Source organism: Coregonus lavaretus (assembly GCF_964263955.1).
Source record: "Coregonus lavaretus genome assembly, contig: HAP1_SCAFFOLD_1704, whole genome shotgun sequence".
In the NCBI taxonomy this organism is placed as follows: Eukaryota; Metazoa; Chordata; class Actinopteri; order Salmoniformes; family Salmonidae; genus Coregonus; species Coregonus lavaretus.
Window position 1 is genome coordinate 59,245 of NW_028161806.1, and position 13,256 is coordinate 72,500.

General features: G+C 40.7%; 2 protein-coding genes and 1 long non-coding RNA gene across 3 annotated transcripts in view; all 3 read left to right on the forward strand.

The window, feature by feature from the left end:
- Positions 1 to 2,034: 2,034 nt before the first annotated feature.
- Positions 2,035 to 4,276, forward strand: LOC311120055 (uncharacterized protein; the record flags this gene model as incomplete). The annotated part of the gene is made up of 7 exons (XM_084194683.1): positions 2,035 to 2,158; positions 2,329 to 2,440; positions 2,891 to 2,985; positions 3,193 to 3,233; positions 3,526 to 3,591; positions 4,088 to 4,162; positions 4,271 to 4,276. 7 exons carry the CDS (start codon positions 2,035 to 2,037, stop codon positions 4,274 to 4,276), a joined length of 519 nt encoding a protein of 172 aa, XP_084050809.1.
- A 106-nt stretch (positions 4,277 to 4,382) lies between these two features.
- LOC311120058 lies at positions 4,383 to 4,873 on the forward strand. Its single transcript, XR_014612071.1, has 3 exons — positions 4,383 to 4,424; positions 4,670 to 4,729; positions 4,837 to 4,873. It is a non-coding gene; the product is annotated as an uncharacterized lncRNA (long non-coding RNA).
- A 7,295-nt stretch (positions 4,874 to 12,168) lies between these two features.
- The window catches only part of LOC311120056 (CMRF35-like molecule 1), a gene marked incomplete at both ends in the record, with an annotated part of 1,717 nt that continues 629 nt past the window's right edge, over positions 12,169 to 13,256 (forward strand). Inside the window, 3 exons of the mRNA XM_084194684.1 lie at positions 12,169 to 12,232; positions 12,416 to 12,721; positions 13,063 to 13,256. The exon at positions 13,063 to 13,256 is cut by the window's right edge and continues 136 nt beyond it. Coding sequence (XP_084050810.1) covers positions 12,169 to 12,232; positions 12,416 to 12,721; positions 13,063 to 13,256 — 564 coding nt within the window. The remainder of the gene's footprint in view (positions 12,233 to 12,415; positions 12,722 to 13,062) is intronic.

Genomic DNA, 13,256 nt, shown 5'->3' on the forward strand with positions numbered 1-13,256 from the left:
GCCAATCAGGGGTATGTTCACTTTAACAGAAGCAGAATGAGGGGTACAGACAGTGATGTGAATAGGAGTCATTGTCTTTGGTGCCTCTGTCCTTGACACATACATTTGTGTACAGGTACTATAACACAGAAACACAAACCACCCATGGCTCTTCATCTCTCCCTCCTCCTCCTCCTCTTCTCCAGACTCTCAGGTAAGGGTAAAATGTTTTTATGAAGTGAAAAAGTCTCATGGTTCAGTGCGCTGCTGCTTGAAGTCAGACAAAATATTAGCTAGCCTACATATTCAGCCCACACTCATCCCTGCCATACCAGCCATTTTGTACACTACTCACTCCGACTGTTGTCCTTGTCCACCTGAATGGGTAATTGGTAGACCACCTTATCAGTTGATCGAAAGGACTGAGTCTAAATGTGTTTTCTGTTGCTGTGTCTGCAGGTACCCAGGCAGGGGAGTACGGTGTGTCCACAGTGAGTAAGGTGTCTGTGAAGACAGGAAACTCCATCACCATCCCATGTCGCTATAATCTGAGATACATAGAATATGTCAAATACTGGTGTCAAGGAGATTACTGGAATTCTTGTTCTGCTCTAGTACGCACAGACCAACCAAAGATATCTGGGACGGTGTCAATCTCTGATGATGTCACCCGAAGAATCTTCTCTGTTACCATGACTGATCTGCAGCCAGAGGACTCTGGGTATTACTGGTGTGCTGTGGAGACTACAGGAAGAGATCAACATACATACTTGCACCTGTCAGTTACCACAGGTTAGCTCCCCATACCTCTCCTCAATCACACGTATTTTTATTTGTTCAGTATGACACAGCTATGTAGCTATTGATTTGGGGAAGACCGTTTTAAGGCTCTAAATACAATGTATTTACATGGCTATACATATAGGCAGATACATTGTATGTATGGAGTGTGTTTTCATTGTGGGTATACATTGTTATACTGTAGAGAACAGAAACACTTTATTATGAAGGGTTTCTACATAAGGACTTCATAACACATTCATAAGCCATGCATAATGAAATCAAAATCACAACCAAATGCTGATTTATTAATTATCTTTGAGACATTAAATTGAAATACTGTAGAATTCCATTCTTCCTATTTCTTGAAGACCGCTCCTTCTGAGGAGTACCAATATGGCGGACGGTGGCTTCAAAGCCTCTCATTGGCCAATACATAGCATCAGCAATCTAGTGTTTGTATACACTGAGTGTACAAAACATTAGGAACACCTTCCTAATATTGAGTTGCACCCCCTTTTGACCTCAGAACAGCCTCAATTCGTCAGGGCATGGACTCTACAAGGTGTCAAATGTGTTCCACAGAGATGCTGGCCCATGTTGATGTCACGGATACGGCCGAGGCTGCCCCTCCTCCTCGTTCGGGCAGGCTTCGGCGGTCATCGTCACCGGAGTACTAGCTGCCACCGATCGATATTTCTGTCTCTCACTAGTTCTGTCTGTATTGTTCACACCTGTTACTCATTAGGCTTATTAGTTTCCCTATATCACCTCTGTTTTTCCCTCCTGAGTGTGTGCGTGATTGTTCTTTGTTACGTCGTCTGTTGAGCTGTTGTTTTTGTTCTTCCCTGCGTGGAGGGTTTGCTATATTTACTTGGAGTCGAGTAAAGCCATTTATTCTCAGTTCTGTGTCCTGCGCCTGATTCCGTTTCCCCACTGCACCCAGACGCTGACAGTTGACTCCAATGCTTCCCACAGTTGTGTGAAGTTGGCTGGATATCCTTTGGGTGGTGGACCATGCGTTGCTTCTCCCTTGGTGAATTTGTGTCTGTACCTCTGTGTTCAGGTACTCCGGGACTCTATGTGGACCAACAGGAGGTGACTGGAGTTGAAGGAGGGAGTGTCACTGTCCGTTGTTACTATAGTAACTCTGGAGATATAAAGTGGTGCAGGATGGGTGGTGATTGTGTGTCGTATTCTGGGACTTTACATGGAACATCAGTGACATTAAAGGATATCAGTCTGGCCAACAACAGAACAGTCTTAACAGTGACTATGAGTGGACTGAAGATGGAGAACACTGACTGGTATTGGTGTGAAGTGGGAGAACTAGAGATGCCTGTTCACATCACTGTCAGTCAACAAACTGCAACACAGAGAACCATTAAGATGACCTCAAGTTAGTAGATGAATTACATACATTATTATCAAATAAGATTCACTCTGTTTAATCCAGTGGCATTATCTGGAATTAATTGTAATATTAACTATGAATGTAATGTTGCTATACAACCTGACTATCTGGTATTCCATTAATTTCACTGATGCCATTGTTGTTTTACATCACAGCAACCCAAGCTCCAACCAATCAACAACCCTCTGCCTCTCCAACTGCTGAGCCTGTTCAGACTGACAACACAAGTCAAGGAGCTGAGGGGAACATGGAGGACGTCCACCAGAGGTTATTATCACTCATTCAGCTGTATTATCCCACATATTATGGCAATTGGCTGATAATATGAACACAAAGAAACATTACAATTCCATCATACACTACAACAGCTGAAGATAACCAAACACCCTCCCTAAATGCATATAGAGACTGTTAGCACTTCCTCTTGGGTAGAACATTTCTTTGGAGAAGTAGCAGCAATTTTTGTGTTATTCTCACTCATTTGCAAGGACAAGTTACACACAAAAAAAAACGTTATTTGTATAGTAATAATCTCAATAATAATCATGTAATCTCTTCAGTTGCATGGTCTTCTTCCACACATGTGAATATCTAAATAATTGTTCCATTTATCACAACAGTGTAAACAACAAGTTATTACTTTTTCACAAATGATCAATTTATAATGATCTATTTTAATTGTATTTTTGATTCAAGTTCTTCTATGTAATCCATCAGGTCCATAGATGTGAAAGTCCTACTGATTCCTTGGGGCATGTTGGTGGTGGTGACAGCTGGTATCCTAGTCACATGGAAGATGTGGACAAAGCATAGTAAGTAGTCATTTTATGTGAATATAAAAAAGGAGAATAGTTTAGAAAAATATGTATTGACATTGCGACCAACAGTATATTACTTGCCTGTGATTTATCTTGAATGACAGAAAGTATTTAGAGGAATTGTCTATAAGAAATCCATTCAGAGGTATTATTGTACTATAACAAACTCAGAAGTAATTGACATCTCCCTCTTTATTCCAGAGGACAATAAGGCCAAGGACCAGACAACTAACAACTCAGTGGTAGGATACACTTAATTTATTATATTCTATTATTTTCAACCATCTGCTTTTCTGTTCTTGATTTGGGATCATCTACCATTTGAGTCGAGCGTTACCTCTTCAGTTGATTATCGATGACTTTACAAAAAAGGTCCCATATTCTAACTGAAACCAATGCTGTTTAAAAGACAGAGAACAGGAAATTGTCAGTTCACTAAATATATCTCTGACTGCATCCTATCATGGAAACAAACTGTGGTTTAGTTGGTAAATAGACAAGTCCTGTATCTCTTTGCTATATATTTCTTTGCAGTCTGCTGACCCTGAGCAGGACATTATATACAGCACAGTGAGCCACACCAGAGAAACAGCACAGCAGGTACAAACTGAATAAACCTGGTTTAGGTCTGTGGAGATCTTGGACTAGTACCAATCACTCCATCTCTGCATGGAGCTAAGGTTCTCTCTCTCTTTCTCTCTCCTCTATCTATGTAGTGTGAGCTTGGGTTCTCACTCACTCTCTCTCTCTCTCTCTCTCTCTCTCTCTCTCTCTCTCTCTCTCTCTCTCTCTCTCTCTCTCTCTCTCTCTCTCTCTCTCTCTCTCTCTCTCTCCCTCTTTCTCTCTCCCTCTCTCCTCCATCTCTTCAGTGTGAGCTGGGGTTCTCTCTCTCTCTCTCTCTCTCTCTCTCTCTCTCTCTCTCTCTCTCTCTCTCTCTCTCTCTCTCTCTCTCTCTCTCTCTCTCTCTCTCTCTCTCTCTCTCTCTCTCTCTCTCTACTCAATTCCTGCAGTGTAGAGCTGAGTATCTGAAGTTTCTATACTCTGTCTTCCTATGCATGTAGCCATATGTTTACCTTCTGTGCTGTCCATTTCTCAGAGCCCAAACCCAGACAGCCACCATGACGTGATGTACAGCACTGTGATGCCTGATCTGTTCAGGACAGAACAGAAGGTCAACATATGGCTACATGCATCTTGGGTCTTAGACAACATTATGGCTGTTTGCATCTGTTTTAGAAAACAATTGTATTTACAGTATCATTTTCTGTCTTGGAACAAGAAATAGGTAAATGTACACTATAACAATATAACAATACATTTTTGTTATCTGGGTCTCTCTCTACCAGCAGGCCCCATTTCCTGAAGATGATGATGATGTCACATACAGCATTGTCATCCCCCAGCACAAGGCCCAACTAAAAGTACAGGCCAAGGTAAAGCTGCTCTGCTGATTAGCCACAGCTAGTATTATGTTATCAGAAACAACAGTAGGTGATTGTTTCCTCAGTGTTAATATAGTCATGGTTATGTCACCATTATACCTATAGGTATAATATATCACCTTTATGTCACATATCACAATTACAACTGTCTTTCACAGAGAACTGTGTTTTAAACTGTACTCTCCATTATAACAGAACTGTCCCTGTTCACCTCTCTACCTGTTCCTCCTCTGTAGGCAGCAGAACCAGATGATAATGTGGTCTACAGCTCACTAGCTCTACAGGTGACCACACAGGTCAGTGTTGGTGTCTCCTCTGTCTGTTTTACCAGATACCGTTATCATTGTCTATCCATGAGATGACAGTGTTGTGATTGTGACTGAATGTTTCTCTTCCTCTCCAGCAGAGGGCAACAGCAGAACAGCAGTGACTGATTGAGTGATCTTGGTTGAGTCCTTATTCTGGAAGGACAGCCCACTCTCCGCTCCTGTGTCACTATCTATTTCAATTTAAGGGCTTTATTGTTAATGGAAACATATGTTAACATTGCCAAAGCAAGTGAAATACATAAAAAACAAAAGTGAAATAAACAATAAAAAATGAACAGTAAACATTACACTCACAAAAGTTCCAAAATAATAAAGATACTTATAATGTGATATTGAGTCTATATACAGTGTTGTAATGATGTGCAAATAGTTGAAGTACAAAAGGGAAAATAAATAAACATAAATATGGCTTGTATTTACAATGGTTTTTGTTCTTCACTGGTTGCCCTTTTCTTGTGGCAACAGGTCACAAATATTGCTGCTGTGATTGCACACTGTCGTATTTCACCCAATAGATATGGGAGTTCATCAAAATTGGATTTGTTTCTGAATTCTTTGTGGATCTGTGTAATCTGAGGGAAATATGTGTCTCTAACATGGTCATACATTTGGCAGGAGGTAAGGAAAGCTTTGACTATGTACAGACTCAGTGAGCATAGCCTTGCTACTGAGAATGGCCGCCGAAGGCAAACCTGGCTCTCAAGGGTAGACAGGCTATGTGCACACTGCCCACAAGATGATGTGGAAACTGAGCTGCACTTCCTAACTTTTGGGTCAGTCACAGTGTTCAGGTATTCTGCCGCTGTGTACTCTGTTCAGGGCCAAATAGCATTCCAGTTTGCTCCGTTTTTTTTGTAAATTATTTCCAATGTGTCAAGTAATCATCTTTTTGTTTTCTCATGATTTGGTTGGGTCTAATTGTGTTGTTTTCCTGGGGCTCTGTGAGGTGTGTTTGTATTTGTGAACTTAGCCCCAGGACCAGCTTGCTTAGGGGACTCTTCTCCAGGTTCATCTCTCTGTAGGTGATTGCTTTGTTATGGAAGGTTTGGGAATCGCTTCCTTTTAGGTGGCTGTAGAATTTAACGGCTGTTTTCTGGATTTTGATCATTAGCGGGTATCGGCCTAATTCTATTCTGCATTAATTATTTGGTGTTTTACGTTTTACACGGATGATAATTTCGCAGAATTCTTCATGCAGAGTCTCAATTTGGTGTCTGTCCCCTTTTGTGAATTCTTGGTTGGTGAGCGGACCCCAGACCTCACAACCATGAAGGGCAATGGGTTCTATAACTGATTCAAGTATTTTTAGCCAGATCCTAATTGGTATGTTGAATTTCATGTTCCTTTTGATGGCATAGAAGGTCCTTCTTGCCTTGTCTCTCAGATCGTTCACAGCTTTGTGGAAGTTACCTGTGGCGCTGATGTTTAGGCAGAGGTAGGTATAGTTTTTTGTTTCATCTAGGGCAACGGTGTCTAGATGGAATTTGTATTCGTGGTCCTGGCAACTGGACCTTTTTTAGAACACCATTATCTTTGTCTTACTGAGATATACTGTCAGGGCCCAGGTCAGGGAGAATCTGTGCAGAATATCTAGGTGCTGCTGTAGGCCCTCCTTGGTTGGGGACAGAAGCACCAGATCATCAGCAAACAGACATTTTACGTCAGATTCTAGTAGGGTGAGGCCAGGTGCATCTATCTGCCTCCAATATGCTTCTGTCATACCTCTTAACCCACCCCAGAAAGACCCCTCTATCCTTTTGTGTCCATAAACTACTGAAGACAGTCTGCTGTGTTAGTTTTCATTGTCACCACATACACTATCTGTTATAGTAGTTATGTGTCACCCACCTTTTACCCTTGTCACTTGTTTTTTACATGTTCATCTTATTTATCTCATGTATCTAGTCAAAGGTCCAACACCTGTAACTAATCATGATCAAGAGTGTAAATTAAATGTACAAGCTGTGTAACAAAATAATTATGATGATGATGCTGAATACAAAATGTGTTGAAATGAATATGTTTTAGGTTAAAACTAGACCATAAAATACCATTGCTGATATCTGCCACTGACATGTACATTCAAACAGAAACAGGAAGAGAGTTAAAGACATGTAGAGTTATACTCTTTTTTTTATTTCACGTTTAATTCACATTAGTTGAACTCATCCAAATGTAAATCAAAACTAGATGTTGAACTGACGTCTGTGCCCAGTGGATAGTGCCACTGTCCATTGGTACTTCACTAACCCTGGTGGTATGAGGTGGTGCATGCTGGGTGGTAGTGGTTCCTGTATGAGGAGCAATTCTGGAGCTTTATATGGAAGATCAGTGACTTTAATCAGACCACTGATGCTGCCAAAATGTTTAAATCATGACTGTATGTCTAGCAAATTACTGTGTGTGTTTATTTAATGAAAATAGCTTCAAATATATTTTTTTATAAATTCTTTCCCTAAACCTTCTTTTTCCATTGAAATGCTTGGTCTGGTCGTGTGGGTGTGTTGATACAAATGTAAATATATTTACATTTACAGACCTGATTTGCGGAAACGATCGTCTAGACTCCCCCTTCAAAGTAGGAGAATAAATATGCAAATAAAATATGACTGGTCATTGGTCAGAATAATCAGATCAGATTGAGATGCGATGCTGTGGGACAAAAACTCCATCCCACCTGAACATATTTTGTTTTCAAACAGCTCTTACACCAAAAGGGCATTATCATAATTTTTACAATTTCAGAGTATTGTTTCAACTTCATAGTGTGCAACTATCGTAAAAAAAACTGTAATATCATGTTTTTCACTGCACTGCCCTTTTAGCAGTGACTATGAGTGGACTGAAGATAGAGAACACTGACTGGTATTAGAGTGGTAGAACTAGAGATGCCTGTTCAAATCACTGTCAGTCAACAAACTATAACACAAGTCTGGTTGGGTCCTGATAAACTATTTAATGTGCATAGTTACTTCACATATAATTCAATACTTTTGTTACATTAGCATCACCCTGATAATATGTATTTAGTCCATGATTTACTTCCTCACATAGATGATAGTATGTGAAAAACATAGTCTGCATGTCTATCTGATTGCAATTTGCAGAGCCTCAAAACAACGTTATTCTTATGTAGTTTACAAAAGTTTAATCGGGAGGTCCGGGTCTTGGATTCTACTAAGCTATTAAGCTAACATATTAAATTGTTTTAACATCATCATAGGATCATACCAAGAATAATTTAGCTATTTGATTTAGAATTGTTAAGTATATAAAAATAGAATAACTAAATTATTTGATAAAACATTGAATTTGGCCTTACTGCTATTATCTCATAGAAACACATTGTGGATAAAACACACACACACATTTGTTTTTTTTGTAAATCGTTTCATTCAGGAATCCTGGTGTTACAATCACCAAAGTGTTTTGACAGTACGTTTTGTTTCATAGTTGTAATTTGGTCGTCTGGTTTACTGTAGCAAATCCTCTCCTTGTTGAATCAGACCCTTGGAGTACTTTACCTTCTCCAGCTTCAATGGAATATATAAATGCTTTGTTACAGTTTTTTAAAATCGCTTTGGCACTTTTTTCACAAGTATGTGGTACATTTTCACAACTTCAAACTGGTCACACTTGTAATGCATCCAGTCTTTCTTTCAAAACCTGTCATTGTGCATTCATTTGGATTGTAAACGTGTAATGAGAACATTGTTTAATCACCAAAACTCAACAAAATTAATATAGTCGTTTCAAATCGCCCTTAGAAGTGCTGAAAATAATATGCTACAGTACTGTAAATTACAGTAGATTACACTGTTTTCACATTAGGCAATACACTTACATTACGCTACAAAATTGACAGAAAATCTATAATTTCCATAATATCTATCCAATGTGTAATCAAAGGTGTGATCAATGAAGACATCTAAGGAAGACATTGATCTGAATTGATGTCGTGGCATGCCTCATCCATGGCCAGAAGGAGGGTGGCACACTCATGGGGATGGTGATCGTACACCTTCCACCTCCATGCTGAAAGAAAAACCTCAATAGAGTTGAGGAAAGGAGAGTATGGGAGCAGGTATAGGGTCATGAATTGGGAATGGGCCCGAAACCATGACTGAACCACATCTGCATGTTGGAACCTGACATTGTCCCACACAATGACATAGGTGACCCCTTCACCTTGACAGGCCTGCTCAATTTCATTGAGAAACACAATGAGGTGTGCAGCTTTATAGGATCCAAGTAATGGCCTACGTCCTACACCACCATCTTCAGAGGAAGCTGCACACATGGAGATGTTTCCCCCACGTTGTCCAGGAACTTGGACGGTCGCCGGTTGGCCGATGAGACTCCGCCCACGGCGCTGAGTTTTGAGCAGGTTGAAGGTCACTTCATGAACAAAGATATAATTGTGATGGTTAACAGAATCATCGCCATCAACCTCTAAAAATATATTTGGGTTAGTTATTTTTACAGTATAGTTCCAATATGATACTGTGAAGTAGCTGTGCAGCACATAGTAACAGTAATACAATATATAGTGCTGTACCTGAACATACTCTGCCCACAGTTCTTTCACCCTGTCGTTGTTTCTCTCTAAAGGCACCAGGTCAATGTGCTTCATAGATACCTGCTGCCTCTTCATAAGGTGGCCGATTGTTGGTAGGCTGATGGATGCCACATTGGCAAAGATGTCACCGTTCTCCTCAATGGCCTGCTTTATTTCAGACAGCCATATGTCATTCCTGGCCCTCACCATTTCCAACACTGCTGGTCGGTCAGCACACAGCCACGGCACCACCATGGGGTCTTCTGTCAATTCTGATGGTAGAACAGAGTATACTGTCAATAGATCACACTGTAAGAATATTGTAACATGTTTTGTGAATTTATATGCATTACAATATATCATATAATGTAAATGTACTGTTAAAGCATAGTGCATATCCTACAGACTTACCGGTTTTCTTGGCGAAATGTTGTCATGATTGAACTGACAGTTGATCTTTTCAGATTTGGGTGAACTAATCAGGCAGCCTCTGCCATTGTAAGGCCTCTGTTTACCACATGGTCAACAACGATTGCCCAGACATCATTAGACACAACAGTTCCCTGCCCTCTGCCTCCCTCTCTATCTGATGTCCACCTCTTTGACGTCTTTGACCTCTTTGATGGGTCTAATGCCCACTTCTTTGACCAATTTGATGGGGCCCATGCCCACCTCTTTGACCTCTTTGACCTCTTTGATGGGTCTAATGCCCACCTCTCTGATGGCCCCTTGTCCACCAGCTCTTTGATTTCTTCCTCTCCCTTGCTGTCTATCCTGCTCCTTGTTAAAGAACTTGCAAGTGTTCACACACCCCCTTTTATATGGTGACCAATAGTGGTTGACGCTATGTGAAATCAATTAGTACTAATGAATATTCATTATGTATGGTTATCATGTATCATACATGTCATTTAGATGTTTATACTATACAAACACACATTGTATTTCTGTGGTTCTCAAAATCCATATATATTAGACAAACCAGTTTAAAATCTATAGGTCTACCAAACTGTTAAGTCATTAATCATTAAGCGCCGTTGAATTAGGTGATGGTCAAATGTTTTTAAAGAAATGAGGAGAGAATCATATGACATGTATTGTGAGCATTGCATTGTGAAAGGCGGCAGGTAGCTTAGTGGGTAAGAGCGTTGTGCCAGTAACCGAAAGGTCGCTGGTTCTAATCCCCGAGCCGACTAGGTGAAAAATCTGTCGATGTGCCCTTGAGCAAGGCACTTAACCCTAATTGCTCCTGTAAGTCGCTCTGGATAAGAGCGTCTGCTAAATGAAAAAAAAAAAAAAAAAAAAAAGGCAATTACTTTATATGAAAGGTATTTTTAGATGAAATTAATTAATTAGCCATTTAGCAGACGCTTTTATCCAAAGCGACTTACAGTCATGCGTGCATACATTTTTGTGTATGGGTGGTCCTGGGGATCGAACCCACTACCTTGGCGTTACAACCGCCGTGCTCTACCAGCTGAGCTACAGAGGACCACACCACCACCATGAAACACTGGTAAGTTACTATGTGATATTGTGTGTTGTACTTAGTCAATTGAAAATGTGCTTAAAGTTTTTTATTTTATTGAGTTTTGTACTAAGAGTTGTGAAATATTACCACATATGTATGAAAATTGTACCAAAGCAACAAAAGAAAGTGAGTTTGAGTGTGAGTTTGAGTGTGAAGTAGTTGCTGTGTTGGAGCCAACAGTAGAACACAAAGCTCAGTATTTAACATGACGTCATGGAATGAGTTTAGCATTCTGGTAATGCAGCTTCCTGAACTAACTTTAACACTTTGGCTTGGAGGAAATCTGTGGTTATGAGCTGTACATGACAAAGGGTTCATTTCCTGTATAGAAGAGGGATAAAGGGGCCTCCCAATTGACGCAGCAGTCAAAGGCACTGCACTGCAGTGTTGAGGTGTCACTACTGCCTGGGGTTTTATCCAAGGCTGTGTCACAGCCAGCCATGAGCGGGAGTCGCATAGGGCGGTGCACAATTGACCCAGCGTCGTCTGGGTTAGGGCAGGGTTTGGCCCGGGGGCTTTCCTTGGCTCATCGCGCTCTAGCGACTCCTTGTGGTGGGACTGGCGCCTGCAAGCTGACCTCAGTCGTCAGTTGAATAGTGTTTCCTCCGACATATTGGTGCGGCTGGCTTCCGGATTAAGCGAGCAGGTGTTAAGAAGCAGCGCGGCATGGCAGGTCATGTTTCGTAGGATGCATGATTCGACCTCCGGTTGGGTAAAATTATTACTAAAATCTTTAAAAGAAGTGGGAGAGAGACAGAGAGCGTTCTTGTTGAACGTAAAACCACATCAGACTGGGTTGTGGTCCGGAGGACCCTGAACCCTGACCTGGTTTAAAGTGAGAGTTTGTGGAGGTCTTGGTCTAGTCCCCATCACTACATCGCTGTAGCAGATGACCCCTCAAATCTATCAATGTCTAGCACACAGAGTACATTTATCATATAGTTTCTTATATACTGAAAAATTGAATTTGCCAATGTGGTGTATGTCGCCCAATTATTGCATATTTGTAATCATTAGCAGTCTATTTTTCAGTAGAGGGTAACAGGATAGTAGTGACTTTTGGTCCCAAAACCCTTAGAGAAAGCTGAAATATATTTTGGTGACTATGATTTTGGGGTTAAACTAGTCTATACACTGCAATAGTTGCTATCTACCACTGAGGGGGCCATGTACACACAAACAGAAGCAGGAAGAGAGTTACAGACAGTGAAGTCTATTAACATTAGGAAGTAGAGTCATTCTGGCTGGTACCTTGGTACTTGACAAACATTTGTGCTCAGGTACCATATAATATACCAGGCAGACTGAAACCTTCACATGGCTCTTCATCTCTCCCTCCTCCTCCTCCTCGTCTTCCTCCTCCTCTACAGAGTATCAGCAGGTATGTGTAACATGTTTCTATAAAGGGCTGAAGTCCAGTGGGTCAATTTACTGTAAACACGGTTTAATAAATCTCAATCATTAACAGGCTGTTTTATAGTGTATAAGCAATGGGATTTTTATTCTGCAGTGCAGATTCTGTTGAATTCCAACCTAAATGTTTTTTGTGTTGATGTGTCCACAGTGAGGTATGTGTCTGTGCAGACAGGAGGCTCCATCACCATCCCATGTCACTATGATCAGTATTACATAAATCATGTGAAATACTGGTGTAAAGGGTATGATTGGATTAGTTGCTCCACTCTAGTACGCAGTGACCATCCTAAGAGCAGTGGTAATGCCTCAATCTCTGATGACATCAACCAGAGAGTCTTCACTGTGACCATGACTGATCTGGAGCCAGAGGACTCTAAGACTTACAGGTGTGTTGTGGAGATCAACGGAGGACCAGATATCAGGATACAACGGTTCTACCTGTCTGTCACTCCAGGTAAGATCCCTGCAACTCTTACAATTCAGTAAAGTAGAATAGGTAGTTCTCAGTAATGATGAGACAATCAGAAATAGCCTGCTTCCACAAACTAAATGACTGGTGTTCTCATTTCATTTCCTGGTAACTGGTTCCTTGTCTGGTAACTGGTATCACCATTATTGTTCAAGTTGACCTGAAGAATGCTTTATGTTCTATATATGTAGATTGTGGTGTAAACTTTGTTTAAACTCCGCAGTGGTCGGTTTTAAAACAAAAAATAATATTAATAATAAAATACTTACTAGAAATAAAGTTATGCTGCTGAGTTCTTTCTTTGGTGTCTGTACCTCTGTGTTCAGGTACTCCAGAACTCCATGTGGACCAACAGGAGGTGACTGGAGTAGAAGGAATGAGTGTCACTGTCCGTTGTTACTATAGTAACTCTGGAGATATAAAGTGGTGCAGGATGGGTGGTGATTGTGTGAGTTTGTATTCTGGGACTTTACTTGGAACATCAGTGACATTAAACCGGACTAGTGATGCCAACAACAGA